Source organism: Podarcis pityusensis (assembly GCF_964106645.2).
Source record: "Podarcis pityusensis genome assembly, chromosome: 6".
Lineage (NCBI taxonomy): Eukaryota > Metazoa > Chordata > Lepidosauria > Squamata > Lacertidae > Podarcis > Podarcis pityusensis.
In genome coordinates, this window is record NC_138030.1 from 5,776,984 (window position 1) to 5,800,498 (window position 23,515).

Genomic DNA, 23,515 nt, shown 5'->3' on the forward strand with positions numbered 1-23,515 from the left:
CAGGGAAGCGCTGAGCAAAGGCGAGTCCCCAGGCAATGCAGCCGATTTGATCAGCACAAGGCATGCAAGCTCCACCCCCCAGTCGTTCTTAGACTCCTTATTGGGTGAGCAACACAGCGAAGCAACACAGCTGGAGCTTCCCTCCTCCCTGGCCGGCAGGGAGGGAGGGAGGGAGAGGAGCTGCTTTCTTTGAAACCCGGGAAATTTAAGGGGCATCATCAATAAGGGACAGCAGCAGGACACGGTGCTGGGATAAGGGACTGTCCCGCCAAATAAGGGACGCTTGATAGCTATGGTCTTATTCCCAAAACGCGACCAGCCCTCGGTCCCAGAGTGAGGTGTCTTACCGATGACAAAGGCCTCCTTCGACTGCGCACCATGCTCGTTGTACCAGGGGGGCCGGCCGGCTGTGTAGATCGTCCTCTTGCTTGTCCGCAGCAGGGGCGGCTCAGATTTGCACTGGCTGGTGGTCCGTTTCCGCGGCGACCTCGTGGAACCCACTGCGGGGAGCAGCCTGTCCAGGGATTCGGCGCTGCTGTTGCTAAGGAGACAAGGAGAGGGAGAAGTCTAGGCCTACATCAGTGGGTGAGGTGGGAAACCTACCTCACAGGGTTGCTGTGAGGGATTAAAGGAGGAGGGAAGGAGATAACCACGCATGCCACCTCAAGCTCCTTAGCAGAAAAAGTCAGAGGTGTAAAAGGTGTAAGGTGTAAAAGGCAGAGGGCCTTCTCGGTGGTGGCACCCGCCCTGTGGAACGCCCTCCCACCAGATGTCAAAGAGAAGAACAACTACCAGACTTTTAGAAGACATCTGAAGGCAGCCCTGTTTAGGGAAGCTTTTAATGTTTAACAGACCACTGTATTTTAATACTCTGTTGGAAGTCGCCCAGAGTGGCTGGGGAAACCCAGCCAGATGGGCGGGGTATAAATAATAAATTCTATTCTATTTTAAATGTAATGAAACAAACAAATCTGAGCCTGTGCAGGCAACAGGGTAACTTTAACAGTAGGGTGCGCCATTTTAAGCGGCGAAATTTTTTTTTTGATAATTTCTTCAGTGAGTTTTTTAAAAAATAAATAAATAAAGTTTTTGGGTGTGAGGAATTAAAACCTGCTATTATTTTTGTGTCTGGACAACATTTAGATTGGTAAGTCTACTTGCTGTTTCAGCAAGCCAAAGAATTTCAGTTTTGCCTTCTGAGAACGTCAGGTGATGCTGAATCGTAACAATAAATAATAATAATAATAATAATAATAATATTAATAGATAATATAATACTCTGATTGCAAGTACCTGGCAATCAGTTTTAAAGATTTCCATGCAATTTTATGTACGTTTTACTTTTACCAAGCAAACCGAAATTATATTAATTTAATCAAAATTATCTTTTGAATTCCTGAGCCATGTTACAACTTTGTTTGTTTGCTTTTGGAATTTGAAAGTTGAAAAAAGTGAACATGCCCCACCGTAACAGGTACCTGTAAATTGCCCTGTGGCCCTCAAATGAAGGGCAGTAGAAATAACAACCTGATCTCCTCAGTGGGGAAAGAACGGCTATTAAATTATTTGCGGCCTGGACTGCTTCAGGTGAGGGGCTCAAATCGTCCAACATGTCAGCCCCAGTGCTACGATTCACAGTGGTTTCACCATTCATCCCTTTTTACAGGGAACTCTGGGAACTGTAGCTCTGGGGAGGGGACTGGGGAATCTCCTGACAACTCCCAGCACACTGAACAAACTATAGCTCCCGGAATACTTGGGTGGCCATGGGGAAGCCATGATGGTTTAAAGCAGTATCATAGCGCTTTAAACATAGGGTGCGGATGAAATTTTAAAAATTCTGGCAAATGATATATAATGAGTTGAAGAAGATGTTCAAAATAACATTTACACAAAAACCGGAGGCATTTTTGTTAGGGATTGTAGGACAAGACCTGCCAAGGAAAAGAAAGAATTTATTTATGCATGCTACAGCAGCGGCAAGAGTCTTGATTGCACAAGGATGGAAGAATTAGGAAATCCCGACAAAAGAACAGTGGCAAGAGAAATGAATGATGTTATGTACTGAGTTGAATAGGATCCAGAATGCAGCAGTCTGATTGGTCCTAGAACAATGCAGCAGTATGATTGGTCCGCAGGAGCCACCCAATCCAGCTCCAGGTGGAAGTGAATCCGCAACCTGATTGGCCTACAGGAGAATCCTGGAATTAGCCAATCACGTGGGGCCCATTGTGTAAATAATGTATATAAAGCAGATATTATGGGGGAACTTCCATTCCTCCTCACCACTATGAGCTGAATAAAGAGCATGAAATCCACTCTCGACTCCGAGTATATTTCAAATGAACTATGCAGAACTGGCAAAATTGACATGCAAACTACGAGACAAGGACAACTGTGACTTTAAAGAAGAATGGGAACCTTTCACAAACTATTTTAAAAGACAACAAAATGTACTGAACTCCTTGGCAGGTTGTGAATAAACGTACACAAATTTATTGAGGGTCAACATAGTAGATAGATAATATAAGGATGTATACAATTTTATAATATGAAGAAGGGAAATCAGAGAGAGGAGCTGAGGGAAGCCATAGGGGTTTGTTGGGGAGGTGGGAGGAAAAAATGGGGGGGGGGGGGAATAATGAAGATGATTTGTTTGACTAATTTGTTATGTGAAAACTGGTAATAAAATTAAAAAATAAAATAAAATACAGTGCGGATGCTGTCTTGGGTGCCAGAGAAAGCCCCTGTTCTTCTGCCACAGAGGCTCTTGCAGCTTGTATTTTGAACCCTGCCCTCTGGCCGGCAGCCGAGGGGGCAGAGAGGGACACAAACGGCATGTTTGGCACCGACGTGGCCATCGCAGCCGGACCGCGGCGCTGCGATGCAGCTCTGCAGGCTACCGTCTCTCTGATATTTATACGATACGAAGCACTTGGCAAAGGTCAGCGAAGCAGGCTCTCTCTCTCAGCCATCAATCCCTGCGCGGTTTTGGGAGCAGGGCAGATAAACTTCCTCAACGAGCTCTTTCGCGGTTGGCAAACACACAGCAGGCACGCAAACGCCCCTCTCCACCCCCAATGGACCCAGGCCAGCGGGATAAGCCGCTTGGAGCAAAACAGCAGCTCATTGAGCCGGGGACAGGACAGGACAGGTTATTTATAGTTGATCTTTTCCCCTCGGCCGGCCTCTCTCTGCTCCGCCTCCCATTTTCCACCCTGGGCTCACATCCTCTTGCCAATGCACTGATGGCGACAGCAACACTGCAAAAGCCAGGGCCCTGGAACAGGACTTTATAAGAGTGCCCTGCAAATGAAAGCAGAGAGGGGGGACCCCTCCCCTTTGCGTACAGGTAAGGAGATCCAAACCCTCCCCCTACCCAGTAACTGCGGGGAAAGTTTCTCCCCTTTCCAGGATTATCTGGGAGTCAAAAACGTGGTCTCCAAGCCCAAGGTCAGGCTGAAATATTGAAGAAAAGAGGTGGTTGGGATTGTGTTCCTAAACCTGGGGGTTGTTTTAGGGTGACCTCCTTTTCGAAACTTGAACTGGCCCCACACCTGTGCATTTAACAGCAGCCTGCCGGGTGGAAATTGCACAGGTGAAGCTTTTGTCTTCTTGACAAGAGAAGCTTCACCTGTTTGGTTTCCACATGCCAGGCTGCTGTGAAAAGGCAGAGGAGCAGTAGGAGAAAAGATAAAGAGAGGAAGTCTTCTCTCTAGAATGGAAGTTCTCCCAGCTGTGGGGCACGATCCTATCCCGGTCATGGGACTGTAGGATTTGACATAATAATAATAATAATAATAATAATAATAATAATAATAATAATAATAAATTTTTATTTATATCCTGCCCTCTCCAGCCAAAGCCAGGCTCAGAGCAGCTAACAACAATAAAAGTAACACAGCATTCTAAAACCAATTCATTCTAAAATCAATTCAAAATCAAATTAATGGCAACCATTGGGCTAGAGTTCTATGAGGATTACCGAAGGAGGGGGTCACACTGTGCCTTGGTCAAAGGCCAGGCAGAACAGCTCTGTCTTGCAGGCCCTGCGGAAAGATGTCAAGTCCCGCAGGGCCCTGGTCTCTTGTGGCAGAGTGTTCCATCAGACCGGGGCCACAGCCGAAAAAGCCCTGGCTTTGGTCAAGGCCAGCCTAACCTCCCTGTGGCCCAGGATCTCCAAGATGTTTTTATTTGCAGACCGTAAGGTCCTCTGTGGGACATACCAGGAGAGGCGGCCCCGTAGGTACGAGGGTCCTAGGCCGTAGAGGGCTTTAAAGGTTAAAACCAGCGCCTTGAACCTGATCCTGTACTCCACCGGGAGCCAGTATAGCACCAGGTGAATGTGATCCCGCGGCGAAGACCCCATAAGGAGCCTCACTGCGGCATTCTGCACCCGCTGGAGTTTCTGGGTCAGTCTCAAGGGCAGCCCCACGTAGAGTGAGTGGAACTTTCATTACACTGGTACAAGAAAATCACCCATGGTTTCCAGTGATGACAGGGGGCGGGCAGGCCACTTTTGCTGCCATTTTCTGGTTGTGGGTTTCCAGCAGCTCATCCAGCACCCTGTTCTCACAGTGGCTGACCACGGAGAGAAACCTGCAAGCGCGATCCGAGTACAAGAGCCACCCTCTCCCCTCCGGCGGTTTCCAGAAAGTGTTCTTCACAAGCATCGCTGCCTCCGACTGTAGGGGCAGGGCAGGGCCAACATGTTGAGCAGCCATGGATGGCTCTCTTCCCCATGAATTTGCAGTCCCACCACATGGGCATGGAAGCAGCGTCTGTCTCCTCCTCGGACTTACAGTGGTACCTCGGGTTAAATACTTAATTCATTCTGGAGGTCCGTTCTTAACCTGAAACTGTTCTTAACCTGAAGCACCACTTTAGCTAATGGGGCCTCCCGCTGCCGCTGTGCCGCCGGAGCACGATTTCTGTTCTCATCCTGAAGCGAAGTTCTTAACCCGAGGTAATATTTCTGGGTTAGTGGGGTTTGTAACCTGAAGCGTCTGTAACCCGAGGTACCACTGTAATTGGTGTATAGGACAGCTCTGCCTATTACATTAAGGACAGGTCATGTGTTTGGGTTTCAAAGTTGCACAAGGAGTACCAAACAAAAGCAGTCACGAACTTCCCTCCCCTCTTCTTATCTGATTGCTCAGGTTTTGCAAAGCTGGACAACCGTCTTGCAAAGTGCTCCCCCTTGCCTTTGATCTAGGAAACTCAACATCTGGAAAGCTCCTTGTAGGAGTTCCCTGGGTTCCCATAACGAAGTTACTACAGTGGTACCTCTGGTTGCGAATGGGATCCATTCCAGAGCCCCATTCGCAACATGAGCAGAACACAACCTGTGTCTGCGCGTGTGCGGGTCACGATTCGCCACTTCTGCGCATGACGTCATTTTGAGCGCATGCGCATGCGGCGAAACCCGGAAGTAACCCTTTCCGGTACTTCTGGGTTGCCGCGGGACACAACCTGAAAATGCGCAACCTGAAGCAAACGTAACATGAGGTATGACTGTATCATTATGCATACAGTACTCGGCATTTGGCTTATTCCAGGGCCACTGAGAAAAGATTTTCATGCTCCCTTCAGGGAAGAGTATATGCCTGGAGCGGAGGTCTCATACAGAATAGTAGAGTGGGAAGGGACCCACAAGGGCCATCTAGTCCAACCCCCTCCAATGCCGGAATCTCAGCTAAAGCATCCATGACAGATGTCCACCCAACCTCTGTTGAAAAACCTCCAAAGAAGAAGAGTGCAGAACCTCTTGAGGGAGACCGTTCGACTGTCAAACAGCTCTTACTGTCAAAAAGTTATTCCTGATGTTTAGTACGTTTCCGAGCACAATTCAAAGTGTTGGTGCTGACCTTTAAAGCTCTAAACGGCCTCGGTCCAGTATATCTGAAGGAGCGTATCCACCCCCATCGTTCAGCCTGAGGTCCAGCTCCGAGGACCTTCTGGTGGTTCCCTCACTGCGAGAATCCAAGTTACAGGGAGTTACAGAGGGCCTTCTCGGTAGTGGCACCTGCCCTGTGGGACACTCTCCCACCAGATATCAAAGAGAAGAACAACTACCAGACTTTTAGAAGACATCTGAAGGCAGCCCTGTTTAGGGAAGCTTTTAATGTTTGAGGCGTTACTGTATTTTAATATTTTGTTGGAAGTCGCCCAGAGTGGCTGGGGGAGCCCAGCCAGATGGGCGGGGTATGTATGTATGTATGTATGTATATATGTATGTATAAATAAACAAATAAATAAATATCCAGCTTCTCCGATGAGCAGAAGGGTGAGGTTATGACAGTGGTATTCCCAGACCAAGGACAAAGATTGTACACCTGCTGAACGTTAACATGCGAGCATCCCTTTTCGAGTGCACACTCATTTGCTGCAACATGCGAACACTCTTCACAGTCGCATGTCACTTCAAGGTCTGCTCCAGCAGCTGCAGGAGCAGGGAAGTTGCTGTCCATCAGAAATTGCAGGACTCTCAACTTCCATCAGCCCCAACCAGCAGGAAAAATAAGACAGGGGGGTAAGAGGGGGTTGGAATCCTAAGGCTAGCCATCCCTTGTTCACTGTGTGTTGATACTGCCCGTGCGCACAGACAAAGGGCTCATCCACTCTGTTGTTTCATGAGAATAGTCCTCTTCCTGCACCTCCTCCATTAATTCTCCGATGTCTGTATGACGTTCTTCTCCACATCACTGCCTTCCCACACTTTCCCCTCCTTCGATCCAGATTTTCACACAAGCCTCCTTTTCGGAGCGTCTATCCAGACACCGAATCAGTAGCCTGGCCTCCACTGAGAGCTACCCCAGGGACCTTCAAGCTTTGTCTTCTCGCAACCACTGGAGAGGACTGGGAAGTGACGAGGGCCCAAGAGCCAGAAAGCAGTGTTGTTGCTATGGTCCCTTGGTTTGTGTATACTACGGAGCAGTAATAATAAATCAATGTACCCATAACAGCTACGGGTGGCTACTAGCCATGAGGGATATCCTCTGCCGCCACAGACAGACTTTGATCATCTTTGGTAAAACGGTGCCCAGAGCAAGGCTAAAATTTGGTGCCCCCAAATGAATCTTCTCAATTATGGGTACAGTGGTACTTCTGGTTGTGAATGGGATCCATTCTGGAGGCCCGCTCGCAACCTGAGAAGAACGCAACCCATGTCTGCGCATCTGCACGTGCGCGGGTCGCAATTCGCTGTGTCTGCGCATGCGTGCAACGTCATTTTGCGCGTCTGCGCATGCGCGAGCGGTGAAACCCGGAAGTAACCCTTTTCGGTACATCTGGGTCGCCGCGGGACACAACCTGAAAACACGCAACCTGAAGCAAATGTAACTTGAGGTATGACTGTATTCTCAATTTTGAATATTAATAATAATAATAATAATAATAATGCGTTCATACCCTGCCAATCTGGCGGGGTTGCCCCAGCCACTGTGAGCGGCTTCCAACACATATAAAAACATAACAAAAGGTCAAATGTTAAAAACTTCCCTACACAGGGCTGCCTTCAGACCGCACCACCTAAATCTGAAGCTGAGCCACGGTTCTGGATACTAGTTGATGGAAATCACGGGAGGAGAAAGTGGTTTTGTGTTCAAATCCTGCTTCTGGTTGGCTACTGTGAGAACAGGATGCTGCGCTAGGCGGGCCATTGGCCTGATCCAGTGGACTCTTATCATAATAAATAGCCCACAGTTTGCTACCGTTTGGTGTCCTCCATCAACAGCAGCCTAAGCTGGTCGCCTCACTCTGCCTAATGGTCCCCCACTCCTGGCACCCCTGTTTTTAAAGGGTGGTGTCAGGGGACTGCCATCAGAACAGGGAAGGGAAGCTGAGGGGCAGCTGGGTTACAGGGAACCTCCAAAAATCTTGAGAAGCAGTTCCTCTTCCTGTGGTGGAGAAAGCCACACCTCCAATGGGGAAGAGGGGAAAGGACCAGAGGATGCTGCCAGGAGCCTCAGCACCGCTCCTGGTCAAGCTGGTCAGGAGGGGAAGCACGCCTCTTCCATCGCCCACCCTGCACAGAGGTGTAAAATGCAAAGAAGGAAGGAAAAGGCTGGGGGTGACTAAGGTATTATGTTGTGGGAGGACCCAGAAACGACCACTAGATTCTGCTAGTGATTGAGGCGGCCATGAACTTGTGGTTCTGCACTGTAAATAGTTTGCACCAAAATAAAAACCTGTAAAAGACAGGTCGGAGCCCTGACTGGTTACTCACGAGCAACCACCACTGCCATCTGACAGGTGGTTTTTAAGCACAATGCTGGGGGGCCCTCACAATTTGCCAGGGCAGATGCAGGTCATCTCTGTGAGCGCAACGCAGAGGCGCCTTGCAGCTCGCAATTTGCTCCTAGCAACATCGATCCGCTGGAATATGGAATCAGGAACTGGGGGCCGGGGAAGCACGCGCGCATTTCACCTGCAAAACAATCACCAACCGGCTCCCCCAGAGAGAGAGAATAACGCTGTGGCAGCAATTAACAAGTGTGCTTTGTTCCCAGAGCGAGCTGACATGAGCAAGCGACGACAACAACAGGAGGGAGGGAGGAATAAGGCAGGAATCCATGACGCTCGCTGGTAGCTGTTATTCATGCGCAAGGAGTTTGCTTCTGCTGCATCTGAACACTGGAATCTCCAGAGGGACACAGAGGGGACTTTGGGCACCTCGGCAGCACCAATATTTACAGGTAATTTGTGTGAGATGCCTTTGTCCCTGTTGCTGCCCCTACTTCCCACTGGTAGTGGGGTGGGAGAGCTGAGGGGCAGGGAATTCACATGTGACAAGCAATACGCCCCTTTGGTTTCAGATAGTACATGGGCAGACGAGTCTACAAAGCCCAGGACACAGATTTTCACGGTCTTCTAGCAACCATGGTGGCTCATTTCTCATAAGTAATGTATTTGGCATTAACTCTGAAAGGGTATACAGTGGTACCTCAGGTTAAGTACTTAATTCGTTCCGGAGGTCCGTTTTTAACCTGAAACTGTTCTTAACCTGAAGTACCACTTTAGCTAATGGGGCCTCCTGCTGCCGCCGCCGGAGCACGATTTCTGTTCTCATCCTGAAGCAAAGTTCTTAACCTGAAGCACTATTTCTGGGTTAGCGGAGTCTGTAACCTGAAGCGTCTGTAACCTGAAGCGTATGTAACCCGAGGTACCACTGTATTCAATTCTGTCCAAACTAAGCCTCCTACAGCAAAATATACATCAGAACCGAGTATACGCCGAACGACCTGTTCTCCAAAATACTATTAACGGTGAAAAGGTCAAAATTCAGGAGACACCAGCAAGGTTGCCGAAAATTATTGTCTCCGCTGTCAAAGGAGAAAGAAAGGGAATGAACTCTTGTATTAGATACACCCGCAAGCCAAATATGCAGTGAAAAAAATAGCTATTCATCAGAGAGTTGGAAGGTATGGCGTTCGCTAGGGCGAAGTGAAGTCATATCTAAGGGAGCTGGGCATGTTTAGCCTGGAGAAGAGGAGGTTAAGGGGTGATATGATAGCCATGTTCAAATATATAAAAGGATGTCACATAGAGGAGGGAGAAAGGTTGTTTTCTGCTGCTCCAGAGAAGCGGACACGGAGCAATGGATCCAAACTACAAGAAAGAAGATTCCACCTAAACATTAGGAAGAACTTCCTGACAGTAAGAGCTGTTCGACAGTGGAATTTGCTGCCAAGGAGTGTGGTGGAGTCTCCTTCTTTGGAGGTCTTTAAGCAGAGGCTTGACAACCATATGTCAGGAGTGCTCTGATGGTGTTTCCTGCTTGGCAGGGGGTTGGACTCGATGGCCCTTGTGGTCTCTTCCAACTCTAGGATTCTATGATTCTTTAAAAATACTGTTATTTTTCCATCTTGAAAACAGGGGTGGGAAGAAACAACAGAAACACAAGCAAACACACACACACAAATCCATAAATAGACAAGTAGGATCTGCAACAAAATGTTGCAGTATGGAGTGTTTCTGTTCCTCCAGGATACTCCATTCCATTCCCCCCCTGCTCAGTTTTCCGTTCCGTCTCAACCACAATCTGTCAGCATTCTGCAATAAGTAAGCATGCCCAGTTCCTCATTTGGTTGTATTGCCCTCCCCCCACCAACTCCTGACCATTTTTTTAAAAAAAAGCAAACTTTTTTTCCTATTGCAAACTTTGGGATCCTCCAAGTTTGCAGATACTTCTCTCTTACGTGTGTGGGTGGGTCTATTCTGACTACACAAGCAATGGCACTCACAGCTTGAACATCAGAATTAGAGGGAACGATCATTCTCCCCACCCTCTGAGATTTAATCCGGAATAACATCCAAACCCCTTTACTATGCACCTGTTATCATCAGTACAGCACAGAATAGTCTTTCGGCTCAAATGATGCACCAAAACCCACCTTTCATCTCCCCAGATAGCTCATAGGTCCAGTAAGGGGCAAGTTAAGAACCTTTCCACCTGCTTCCGACTGACCAAAGGATGCATGTTTTATGAAGAGCACGTTCTCCCGCGGAAACACGTTTTGCTCCCTAGTTACCATTAAGGGGGTGGGGCAGTGAATCAGTTCACAAAAGAAAGAACCAGCCCAGGTGAATGAAAGGCAGCACCCCCCAAAAAAGCCCAGTTGCACCCCCCCCCCGCATTGCACCCTCCTGATATCTGCGAAACAGCCAGTTCTCTATTGCGCTGCTCCTGAAATTTCCCAAAACAAGTGTTTTGTTTTGCAATCCAGAAAGCGGATCTCCCCTCTCCTCTCTTCGCCACCCCCTCCTCTGTTTTCTAAGTCTTCTAAAAACTCGTCCATCCTGCATCCGAGAGTTAATTTACATCTGGAAAGGGGGGGGGGTACGGGACAAAAGCACTCACCTGCCTTCAGGTCCGAGGGCCCAGCAGCCAGAAATCCTCACCCCCGAATATACAGGGGATCTGTTCATCTCCCCCTAGCCAGAGAAGGGTCTGGGGTGACTGTGGAAGTGGCAGAAAGGCTTCAGGTGTTTTTGACTCTGGGAGAGCTGGCTTGTGGAGTGTGTGTGTGTGTGTGTGTGTGTGTGTGTGTCTCATCGCAGCCTCAAAGAATTCAGAGTCCCTAGGAAGTTGACTACATGCATTCTGGCCTTTACAGTGAAACGAAACGTGGGTCTCGCCACTCTGATCACAAGCGGAGGAAAGGGGTGGAAAACACCACCCAGGGGCTTGGGAGAACCTACAAACTGGTAGTGTTCAAGGAGACCCGAAAAAGTCCGGTGTGGTGTCAACAGCGAGAGAAGGAGGGAAAAGAGAGCCCTGCCCGGGGAACGAGAGAGTAGCCAACACGCATAAGAGGATAGCTTAACCTAGAGATTATGTTCATTACCTGATATTAATAGCACTGACTTTGTAAAGAGAGGAGGAGTCGCACGGCACAGCCTCCCAAGCAGCCCCTCTGCTCCGGAGACACCAAAACATGGCTGGCGGAGGGCCACAGGCAGCCGCTCCTGACATTTGGAGCGTGTCCGGGGCCTGGCGGAGAAGGGCAATGCACAAGAGAGGTGGGCCCACGCCTGGCATGGGAAGAGGGGGCAGAGGAAGGCTTTTCTTCCCTCCTCAGCATGAGAACGCCAGTGGAGCTGAATGTTGGAAGATCCGGGACGTATAAAAGAAAGAGCATGAACTGTGGAACTTACTGCCACAGGACGCAGGGGTGGTCAACAAATCAGATCGCTTTAAAATAGGATTAGGCAGCAATGCTTATGAGTACCAGTTGCTGGAAGCCACAGGAGGGGAGGACGCTCTTGGGTTCGAATCCTGCTTTTGGGTTTCCCACAGGCATCTGGTTGGGTCACCGTGAGGACATGATGCTGGACTAGATGGGCCAAGCTGGCCGGGGCAGATGGGAGTTGTAGTCCAAGGCACCTGGAAGGCGCCAGGTCTGGGAAAGCCGCCTTAGTCCTACACTCCCAGATCCTAGGCGCTAATGTGAGCAGAGGCTCCTCAGCTTGTAATTATCTTGCTGCAAAGCAAATCATTAGCGCAGGGGCAGCTAATCTGCCCTCCTCCAGATTTTGCGGGGCTAGAACTCCCGTCATCCATGAACATTGGCTGGCTGGGCTGGTGACAGTCCAACAACGACTGGAAGCCTGCAGGGAGGAGGTGGGTGGAGATGGGAGTTTTGGTTCTCTCTGTTTCTCAAAGCTCTCCATGCAATAATAATTTTAAAATTCTCATGAAAATTAGTCTGCATTTTAGTGTGAATTTCTCCTAACAAGCATGCTTTTACAGTGGTACCTTGGAAGTCGAACGGAATCCATTCAGGAAGTTCGTTTGACTTCCAAAACGTTCGGAAACGAAGGCGCAGCTTCTGATTGGATGCAGGAAGCTCCTGCAACCAATGAGAAGCTGCGGAAGCCCCGTTGGACGTTCAGGTTCCAAAGAATGTTAGCAACCTGGAACAATCACTTTCGTGTTTGCGGCGTTCTGGACCCAAAATGTTCTTCTTGCAAGTCATCCGAGATCCAAGGTACAATTGTATATGCATTTTAGCATGCACATTTTCAGAAGCAATTTTTCCTTCTACGACGCCTTGCAATATGTTATTTTCCCTGATATTGTCTCTCTCTCACACACACACTTCCTCCTAACAGATGTGCTTTTGCAAACATTGCTTGGTTGGAATTTTGCATTGCAAAATTTGGGTAATTTCAAAGTTGGAAGGATAACTGTTTTGGAGAGTGCAAAGCTGATAAGTCCACCTTCAAATGTGCCTTGAGTCGAATTTCTCCTCCATGCTTAGCCTCAGGTTAAGCTACCCCAGCCTTGGATGTTCCTCCTTGAGATGGTTGCATAAGCCCCAACGTAGGCCGTCCATCTGGGCCATCAAGACGTCTAAGAATAAACTCCCCTCATCGCCACCCAGTGCAGCTTCCTCACTCTGCACTCTCAGCAAATTGACTGGCCGCTTGCCCTCTCGGATAAGTTACAGCCATCACATGCCCCGGGGTCTGTTGTGGGAAACGAAACCCATCAGATACAAAGGGTGGATCTGCCTGAGAGGATGGGAATGCATTGCGGTAAAGAGATAGAACGGCAAAAGGGGATTCCTGCAAGCTTTCCCCTGATGAAACTGTTATTGCAAAGAGAAGCACTGCAAACATGGAACGCTCAGTGGGCAACGTAACAGCTGGTACCACCCCACCATTGGCACATTCAACTGGAGATACATTTTGAGAGCCCTGACAAATCGGGGTTCCAGTTGCACAGAAAGTCTTTTGCACACAGAGCGGATATACACACAGATTCTGTTCCAAATAAACAAATGCAGATTAGCAACAAACCTAGACAGCATCTTAAAAAGCAGAGACATCACCTGGCCAACAAAGCTCCGTATAGTTCAAGCTATAGTTTTCCCAGTAGTGATGTATGGAAGTGAGAGCTGGACCATAAAGAAGGCTGATCGCCGAAGAATCGATGCTTTTTAATTCTGGTGCTGGAGGAGACTCTTGAGAGTCCCATGGACTACAATAAGATCAAACCTATCCATTCTGAAGGAAATCAGCCCTGAGTGCTCACTGGAAGGACAGATCCTGAAGCTGAGGCTCCAATACTTCTCATGAGAAGAGAAGACTCCCTGGAAAAGACCCTGATGTTGGGAAAGATGGAGGGCACAAGGAGAAGGGGACGACAGAGGACGAGATGGTTGAACAGTGTTCTCGAAGCTACCAGCATGAGTTTGACCAAACTGCGGGAGGCAGTGGAAGACAGGAGTGCCTGGCGTGCTCTGGTCCAGGGGGTCACAAAGAGTTTGACACAACTAAACAACTAAACAACAACAACAAGCAGCAAAGTGGTGATCCTGTTCCATTTTTAACAAGAAATGCTGCATTTTTAATGTTGGCTTATTTGCATCCCTCAGAAGTTAATAAATATTTCCTGCCATCTACAAAATAAAAATAAAGTTGTAACTATCTCCACCATGGAGTCATGGTCTGATATTGTTGATAACCTGTTGTGCAGCTTAAAAAGCTAGTTGTTTGGAAAACTGAAGCCATGCTTTACCTATTATATCAGTTGACTTCTCCGTGGTGCCAATCAGGATGCCTGTCGGAGCCCTGGCTGTCCAAGCAAACCGAGCTGCCAAAAATGAGGACTAAGGAAAAGCTGATCAGGTTGTTGCATGGCAAATCTGCTTGTCTCACTAGTACCATTAACTACTCATGAGTCGGGTTGAAGAAAGAGCCCAAAATATATGTGTAAGGAAAAGGAGAGGAGATTTTATCAAATGTGGTGGGACTGTAATGTAATTTTAAAATTTTGGGAAATGATATAGAACGAATTGAAGAAAATGTTCCATTTAACATTTGTTTAAAAACCTGAAGCATTTTTGTTAGGGATTGTAGGGAAAGATCTGCCAAAAAAGCTGAAAAACATCTTCATGTATGCGACAACGGCCACGAGAGTGCTAATAGCACAAGGATGGAAGACTGAAGAAACCCCAACTAAAGAATCATGGCAAGAAAAATTGATGGACTATGCAGAACTGGCAAAACTGACATATAAGCTATGGGACAAGGATAACTGTGACTTTAAGGATGAATGGGAACCCTTTACAAAGTATTTGAAGACGCAACAAAGCGAACTGGACTCCTTGGCTGGCTTTGAATAAACATTCACAAACTTTTTATTGATAATAATCAGCTAAGTACAACTTTGTAGCATGCAGAAAACAGCATTCTCAGAGAAATCAAAGACTGGAACTGAGGGAAACCGGGGGGTAGGGGTGGGTGGGTGGGTTTTGTGTGGGAGGGTTGGGAGAGGGAGGAAAAATGGGGGGGGGGGGAATAAGGATGATATGTTCCTGGATAATATGTTTTGTTTTAATTTTGAATTTAAAAAAAAATTAAAAACAAAACAAAATTTATTTACTGCAGTAAATAGGTTCAGCACAGTCACTTCCACAAAGGCTGAACGGGCGTGTGTTACGCACACACACACCCCGGACCTTTTATAGGGTTTCTTCTTTGGCGATCCCTTGTAGCCAAGTAAGATTGTCTTCCATAAACAAGGTTTTAACAATGAGTCCGTAAGTGACTGTGGAGGCCAATGCTGGATCCACACGTCCTTCCACAGTGGGGACATAGGTTTCCGGGCGGGAGTTGATCACGTGTGGATTTGCCAAGCGTGCCTTCTTCTCAGCACGTTTCTCCCTTGCGTCCTGAGTTCGAGTATCTTCAAAGTCGATGACACCTTTGGTAAGGGCTGTTCTCCAACTGGAGCACTCGCAGGCCAGTGTTTCCCAATTGTCAGTGTTTATACTACATTTTTTTAAGATGTGCCTTGAGAGAGTCTTTAAACCTCTTTTGTTGACCACCAGTATTACGCTTTCTATTTCTGAGTTCAAAATAAAGTAGCTGATTTGGAAGACGATAATCAGGCATCCGCACAACATGACCAGTCCAATGAAGTTGATGTTGAAGAATCATTGCTTCAACACCGGTGATCTTTGCTTCTTCTAGTACACTGGCGTTAGTTTGCCTGTCTTCCCAAGTGATGGGTTTACAGACAAAGAATTCACATAAGATCCAATCAAAATGCTGCAAACATTAGCAGATGGTAGTTGGCAAAAACACATTGGGTACAACTTTCTGGATGTCCAGCCTGCAACTTGACGTGTGTCCAGCCCCTCTAGGGCCCCTCACTTCTAAACTTTTGAAGCCTACATAGATACAAGCCTACATACTAAAGAAAGGAGAATTGTAGTCCGAGATTTATGTTCACCTAGATAACAAGCCTACATAAGGGGAGTCGTACTTGGTAAGCTGGCACAGCCAGACTCCCATAATTTTACTCTTCAGAAGTTCCCTCCCCAAATGCCTTATCTTTCGTATTTCTTTCGTACAAGCAGTAACTAGGCTATGCGTCTTTTATGAACAAATGGAAACTATTATGAACCAAGGATTTTAACAGAACGCCAATATCTCATTCAGTTGGGGCTTTTTATAGGTTTCTCATACAAAACATATTTTGGGGGCCCTTGCGGTCCCCCCCCCCCAAGGTCACATGCCAGGAAGCAGCAGCAAGTGTGCTAGCGATGATGTCTCATACTACTGTCTCATCCTTTCCTGTACTCTTCCTCTTCCTAAGCAATACATCAACGACATCAGGTTTTGCCAACCTGGTGACCTCCAGACATTTTGGAGGACAACTCCCATCAGCTGCGTTGGCTGGGGATGATGGGAGTTGTAGTCCAAACATTTGGTTGGTGAGACCTAAACTAAGCGGCCTGTAATTACTGGTGCTGAAGCAGCGTCCTCTTTTGGGGCAGGACAGGGGGCCCTTGGGGTGAGTTCATGGAACCAAAGCAGCAGTACCTAAACAAGTTTGGAAATTAAATTGCTCAAATACTTGATGTCTTCTGGTCAGTCTACTGATTGACCAACCTCACATGACCAGGCCAGCTAATATGGAGAAGTACACAATTGTGCAATTCACAGCCGTGATGAGCTACAAAGATGATGAGCTATGCAAGAAACACCATCTATGGGGGGAGGGATATTAACACATATTAACACATCTTTTGCTAAATCAACCCATAACTCTAGGGAAGAGCTGTAAAGTAAACGTAAAGGTAAAGGGACCCCTGACCATTAGGTCCAGTCATGGCCGACTCTGGGGTTGTGGCGCTCATCTCGCTTTATTGGCCGAGGGAGCCGGCGTACAGCTTCCGGGTCATGTGGCCAGCATGACTAAGCCACTTCTGGCGAACCAGAGCAGTGTATGGAAATGCTGTTTACCTTCCCGCCAGAGCGGTACCTATTTATCTACTTGCACTGGTGTGCTTTCGAACTGTTGGGTCGGCAGGAGCTGGGACCAAGCAACAGGCGCTCACCCCGTCGTGGGGATTCGAACCGCCAACCTTCTGATCGGCAAGTCCTAGGCTCTGTGGTTTAACCCACAGCGCCACCTGCATCTGTGGCTATAAAGTGACTATGTTATTTAATGTAATTCAGATTTTTTTTCCTGCTGTCTTTGTAGCACAGAAGTGACTCCCCTAGGGTGCAAGCCTGGGCAGTGTGTCCAGAGGTCCTGGTCTGTCCAGACGACAAGACCCCTCCTCTCGGCCTCGCTGATGTGGTCCCAAAGAAAGGAAAGCAATACGTTTGGCACCGGCTTGGCTGCCGTAGCTGCTGGAAGGGGGCATTCAAGATGCCATCCAACCATCTTAAGAATTCTGTTCCGGATTTGTATAGGGCTTACTCCTTAGCCCTTTCTTCTCCCAAAGGTGTCCCACAAGGCATATCATCTATTGTTCTTAAACAGTATTAGTACTGTAGCATATACCACTAACATAACTGGGTGGCGTGAGTTAAGAAGGTCCCTGCCTCAGGAGGATTACAATATGAATGACAAGGCAAAGTGGCCACAATGACTTCTGCTGGGATCCATCACGCAAAGATGAGATGAGAATTGAATCTCACCTTCCATTCCACAGTCCTTTATAGGAAGTGAGGAGACAGGGCCTTTTCACTGGTGGCACCTGGGTTGTGTACAATACACTCAAAAGAGAAACTTACTATGCTACCTCTTGAGTGTAATAATAATAATAATAATAATTTTAAATTATATTCCGCCCATCTGGCTGGGTTTTCCCAGCCACTCTGTGCAGCTCCCAACAGAATATTAAAAACACGACAAAACATCAAACATTAAAAACTTCCCTAAACAGGGCTGCCTTCAAATTTCTTCTAAAAGTCAGATAGTTGTTTATTTTCTTGACATCTGATGGGAGGGCACAGGGCAGGTGCCACTACCAAGAAGGCCTTCTGCCTGGTGAAGACAATGTTATTCTCCTACGCTGCTAATTTTTATTGCTGCCATTATTAATATTTATAAACAGGCAGCTCATAAAAATATTAAGTCTATGTACAATGAAATCGCTCAAACACCATAAAACTATTAAACACAGAACAAGCAACCAACACTACATAGAGTCACAGAATCCAACACGGGGCTCAGACTCACAGCCGTGAGATGAAGAGCCTCGTGCTCTGCCAACTGAGCTGAATCGTATCAAACACTTGGCAAAAGAAATAAGATTCATTTTCAGCTGAAAATGAAATATCAGGGCTGTGGGCATCTGGCTGACTTCCCTAGGAGCAGTGTTGCAAATTTCTGGTGCGGCTGTGCTAAATGCAAGGTCACACTCTCGACGTCCCTTTGCTGATAAAGGTTCTCTGTCAGGGACGGCAAGGCCAGTTCCATCCTGAAACCAGACTGAAATGGGTCAAGATAACCTGTATCTTCCAAGCCTGTCTCTATCATTGTGCTGCGACTACTTTCTTGATCGCCTTGTACTCAAAAGGAATGTTGGCAACTGGGCAATAAACATTCGCCCCAGCTTCACCCAAAGTTGTGTTCTTTAGGAGCGGTCGTGCAACAGCCTCTTTTAAAGCCAGAGGCAATCACTCCTCCTCACCACGAGACATTTACCTGAAACAGCACAGTCGAAATTCCCAGGTGAGGTTTACTCAGCCAAGAAGTGCCGTTGATTGCATCAGTATTTTGCAGGGAGAGGTTGCATGCCAAATCCTCAAACTATAAAAGGTGACTGCCATCCAATTAATGGAACAAGAGGAGCAGCTAAACGCCGAGCCAAAGATGCCACTCTGAATTCAAGCTGATGGGGATTGCAAGTAGAGAGAATGCTCTTGTTTTTCTCAGATCTGTCTTGCAGGCTTTTTAGAGGCAGCTGGTTGGTCACTGAAAGAACAGTGGACAATATGGACCACTGGCTGGATCTAGCAGGATGGTTCTTCTGATGTTCAGAACTGCCTTTCTAATAATATAGGTGTTGACCTTTAAAGCCCTAAACAGCCTCGGTCCAGTACACCTGAAGGAGCGTCTCCACCCCCATCATTCTGCCCTAAAACTGAGGTCCAGCGCCGAGGGCCTTCTGGCGGTTCCCTCACTGCGAGAAGGAAAGCTACAGGGAACCAGGCAGAGGGCCTTCTCGGTGGTGGCGCCCGCCCTGTGGAATGCCCTCCCATCAGATGTCAAAGAGATAAACAACTACCTGACATTTAGAAGACATCTGAAGGCAGCCCTGTTCAGGGAAGTTTTTATTGTGTGACATTTTAATGTATTTTTAATCTTTGTTGGAAGCCGCCCAGAGTGGCTGGGGAAGCCCAGCCAGATGGGCAGGGTATAAATAAATTATTATTATTATTATTATTATTATTATTATTATTATTATTATTCTCCCCCCAAAGCCTGCGCAGAGAGGGAATGTTTTCAGCCGGCAAACAGAGCCATCTCACAAAGAGCATTCCATGAAATCACTGCTGTCGTTTTGTGAGTTGAGAGTTTAATGTTCACATCCTTGGACTGTGACTTTTAGTGGCCTTGAAAGTTTTTGCCAAACAACAAGATACAAAACAACAACAACCAAACCCACACTCAATTCCTCTGCCTCCAGATCCATTTGAAAAGCACTCAATACTCAACCACTTTGTTTGTAACGCACTTGCAAGAAATCAATATTGGCATCCCCTGTTTTCTGGAACTCCCAGCCTATTAATATTAACCTCTTGTACTGTTTTCTGTGCCAGCTAAAAAGTGCTTTTTGAGCCTACTGAGACTTGTGCATTTTTTATGGTGCACATTTGTCTTTAAAAATATAGGATTTTCCCCTATACTGTGATACATTTTATTACGGCCAGGTGTTTTCAAAATGTGTTTTGATCTCAGAAGTATTTGCTTGTGACTATCTTCCATCTTTTACGTGAACCGTTGAGGGAATGATATTATTTTGACAAAGTGATATATAAATCCTGCTAAATAAAAATTGAATAGATACCAAGACTAACTGCTCAGTTCCTTCTTTCTCAGTTAACAAAACCAATGGATGAGTTGGAAGATTCCACCATGTCGCCAAAATCAGAGAAGGCCTCTCCGCCTTGTGCAACCCTTGCCTATGAAGGGCAGAAATTTGCTTGCTATCAATGGGTGCCAAGGGGGGAAATCCCCAGCTTTCATTTGAACTCCCACCCCCTTAATGGTAGTATCCAGTGCTCTTCCTCTGTTAAAACGTATCTTCTTCTTTGGCGATCACTCGTAGCCGAGTAAGATTGTCTTCCATAAACATGGTTTCAACACTGAGTCCATAAGTGACTGTGGAGGCCAACTCTAGATCCACATGTCCTTCCAAGGTGAGGACATAGGTTTCTAGGCGGGAGTTGATCACGGTGTGGATTTGCCAAGCGTGCCTTCCTCTTAGCACGTTTCTTCCTTGCGTCCTGAGTTCAAGCGTCTTCAAACCCACAACACCTTTGGTAGAGGCTGTTCTTCAATTGGAGCGCTCGCAGGTCAGTGTTTCCCAATTGTCGGTGTTTATACTGCATTTTTAAAAGATTTGCATTGAGAGAGTCTTTAAACTTCTTTTGCTGACCACCAGCATTATGCTTTCCATTTTTAAGTTCGGAACAGAGTAGTTGCTTTGGAAGACGATCATCAGGCATTCACACAACATGACCAGTCCAACGAAGTTGATGTTGAAGAATCATTGCTTCAACACTGGTGATCTTTGCTTCTTCCAGTACACTGGCATTAGTTCTCCTGCCTTCCCAAGTGATATGTAAAAATTTTCGGAGACACCATTGATGGAATCTTTTGAGGAGTTGGAGATGGCATTTATAAGTGGTCCATGTTTCACAAGTATACAGTAAGGTTGGTTGTGCCACAGCTCTGTTCAATTGGAGCACTTGCAGGCCAGTGTTTCCCAGTTATCTGTGATTGTACTGCATTTTTTAAAAAGTTCTGCCTTGAGAGCATCTTTAAAGCGTTAGAACACTTACGGTCCACAGAACTGGCCCCCTTCCGCCTTCCTCAAATCTGCTTGAGTATTAGTGGGCATCCCCAGAGCTGATTGGGGCATGCGGTGGGGGGCAAGATTTCATTGAACAAGAGACTTTGCCAAAGTTTTTAGCATTTGTAGAACCTGAGATACGAGAGCAAATGCTCCTTATATTGGGGTCGGGTGAGAAAACTAGCCTGCTCTCCCCCTTTCCCCCCTCCCCAGTAAAAAATTCTGTGGGTGGCAATGCTACTGTCCCAAATAAGCCTAACTTTGAGCTCGCCCCATTTTGTTCAGATGTTTCCACAAAGCTTACGTTGGCTGACCTGCCCTTTATCCAAGAGGCACAACGCGTTCTAGTTTATGCAGAAGAACAGAGGTGTGCTTGGGTGTGACCTACAGACGCAACGAATGAGTGTAACATCTTGGCCTCAGTTTTCCACACATAAAAAATGGGAACACTGATTCCAAATCGCACAAAGCATGTGGGAAGTAACTGCGTGGGGCAGCTTGACAGATGGATCAAATGACGTTCACCGTAATGTATATAGGACAACTACAAATACTTGTTCGAAATGTAAAGAAAAAGAAGGCAACTTTTATCATATGTGGTGGACTTGTAAGGTAAGAAAAGCTTTCTGGGAGATGATATATAATGAAAGGAAGAAAATGTTTAAAATAACTTTTGTTAAGAAACCAAATTTCTTTGTTAAGAACCCAAATTAACAAAAAATAACTTTTGTTAATTCCTTTTCTATTAGGAATTATAGGTACTGATATTTCAAAGGAACAGAAGAGACTTTTAATGTATGGAACAACAGCTGCCCGGATGTTACTAGCCCAGAGATGGAAAGAAGTCCCTACCAGAGAGAAATGGCAAATCAAGCTGATCGACTACGCCGAGATGGCAAAACTGACTGGAAAACTTGGGAACCAAGAGGACAAAAACTTTATAAAAGAATGGGAAAAATTTATAAGTTACTTAGGAGACCACTGTAAGCAGATGGAAACATTAGCAGGATTTTGATCTCACTTGTAGTTTAGCAATTACCATGGACAAAGTGGTTTGATATAAAAAATGGAGTATGAAAGAATATGCAGTAATAAGTGTTCAAAATGGGAAACCACAGGGTGGATGGGGCGGGGAAGAGTCCGGATATTTGGAGGAATCTCTTTATTTGAATATACTTTTTTATTCTTTGTTTACAACTTTGTATTGGGAAAACCAATAAAAATGATTTTAAAAAATAATGACGATGTTCACCATAAGATTAAAGATTTAAGATGTGTGACGCTGAAACAGAGAGCCTCTGTGGTGTAATGGTTAGTGTCGGACTGGGACCAGGGTTCGAATCTCCCCTCCACCATGAAGCACACTGGGTGACCTTGGGGCAGTCACCATCTCTCAGCTTGGCCTACCTGACAGGGTTGTTGTTTTGAGGATAAAATGGGAGGGAGAACCACGTACCCCACCTTGAGCACCTTGGAGGAAAAGGTGGTATATTATTAATAATAATAATAATAATAATAATAATAATAATATATTTATACCCTACCCATCTGGCTGGATTCTATTAGCAGCGCTTACGGGGGATTTCTTTTTTTTTTAGCGTGTGAGTCTGGATTTAAATCCTGCTCCCCACATAGTCCGTTTCCTTCATCTTTGCAGCCCCAGCCACCTGTTTCCTTTCTTCTTTTCCTGAGCAGAGATAAGCATGGTGTTGTTGTTGTTTAGTCGTTTAGTCGTGCCCGACTCTTCATGACCCCATGGACCAGAGCACGCCAGGCCCTCCTGTCTTCCACTGCCTCCCGCAGTTTGGTCAAACTCATGCTGGTAGCTTCGAGAACACTGCCCAACCATCTCATCCTCTGTCATCCCCTTCTCCTTGTGCCCCCCATCTTTCCCAACATCAGGGTCTTTTCCAGGCAGTCTTCTCTTCTCATGAGGTGGCCAAAGTAGTGGAGCCTCAGCTTCAGGATCTGTCCTTCCAGTGAGCACTCAGGGCTGATTTCCTTCAGAATGGATCGGTTTGATCTTCTTGCAGTCCATGGGACTCTCAAGAGTCTCCTCCAGCACCATAATTCAAAAGCATCGATTCTACGGCGATCAGCCTTCTTTATGGTCCAGCTCTCACTTCCATACATCACTACTGGGAAAAGCATGGTGCTAGTCCCCTAAAAAAAGGTTGACAACTCTGGGGAACCCAGGGGGATGGCACCGGGCAGATCTTTGCACCCCAGCACCTCATATGCTTAAGACGGCCGTGGTACCACTGTACATTGAGTGAGAGTTGCTGAATCGTGGCCCTCTCTCCAGTCGAGCTGCAGGATTTACATCTCCCCCTAGTGGCACAAGAGCAACCAGGCACCTTCCTCAAAGAAACAAAACAAGGGACGCCAGCCGCCTTGTCTCCAGTAAACACATGGTGAAGCAACTGGGATCCTCACTTGCCACACGCAAAAATGCAGACTCATGGCAGCTTGGCACCAACCACAAAAGATAAGCAAGGCGTGTTTGCCTAGGCTAATGGTTTATATTGAAAGCAGCGCTGTCCAAATAAAAGTGGGCGGAAAGGACGCTGTCTTGTTGAACGGCACATTAATCTCAGCGAATGCTCTGGTTCTCATGAAGGGATTCAAGCTGTGGCTCGAAGCTTGAGTCACAAAGGGTCCGCGAGGGTCATCTAGCCCAACCC

General features: G+C 46.8%; 1 protein-coding gene and 2 long non-coding RNA genes across 7 annotated transcripts in view; 2 read left to right on the forward strand and 1 right to left on the reverse strand.

Moving 5' to 3' along the window:
* Positions 1-23,515, reverse strand: part of UCKL1 (uridine-cytidine kinase 1 like 1) — a 75,567-nt gene that overhangs the window by 45,103 nt on the left and 6,949 nt on the right. For 2 of the 4 annotated variants that reach the window (XM_081011277.1, XM_081011278.1), the window contains exon 2: positions 348-541. In XM_081011277.1, coding sequence (XP_080867403.1) covers positions 348-541 — 194 coding nt within the window. Of the gene's footprint in view, positions 1-347; positions 542-10,861; positions 11,305-23,515 lie in introns of those variants that run through there. The other 2 variants (XM_081011280.1, XM_081011279.1) reach the window with 2 other exon arrangements.
* LOC308480271 lies at positions 2,510-6,276 on the forward strand. Its single transcript, XR_013987981.1, has 2 exons — positions 2,510-3,352; positions 5,593-6,276. It is a non-coding gene; the product is annotated as an uncharacterized lncRNA (long non-coding RNA).
* Positions 7,536-22,073, forward strand: LOC308480253. 2 transcript variants are annotated; one of them, XR_013987954.1, is made up of 3 exons: positions 7,545-8,696; positions 8,817-9,444; positions 9,828-10,852. It is a non-coding gene; the product is annotated as an uncharacterized lncRNA (long non-coding RNA). The 2 variants fall into 2 exon arrangements; XR_013987953.1 differs by lacking the exons at positions 8,817-9,444; positions 9,828-10,852 and adding an exon at positions 21,581-22,073 and having other exon boundaries at positions 7,536-8,696.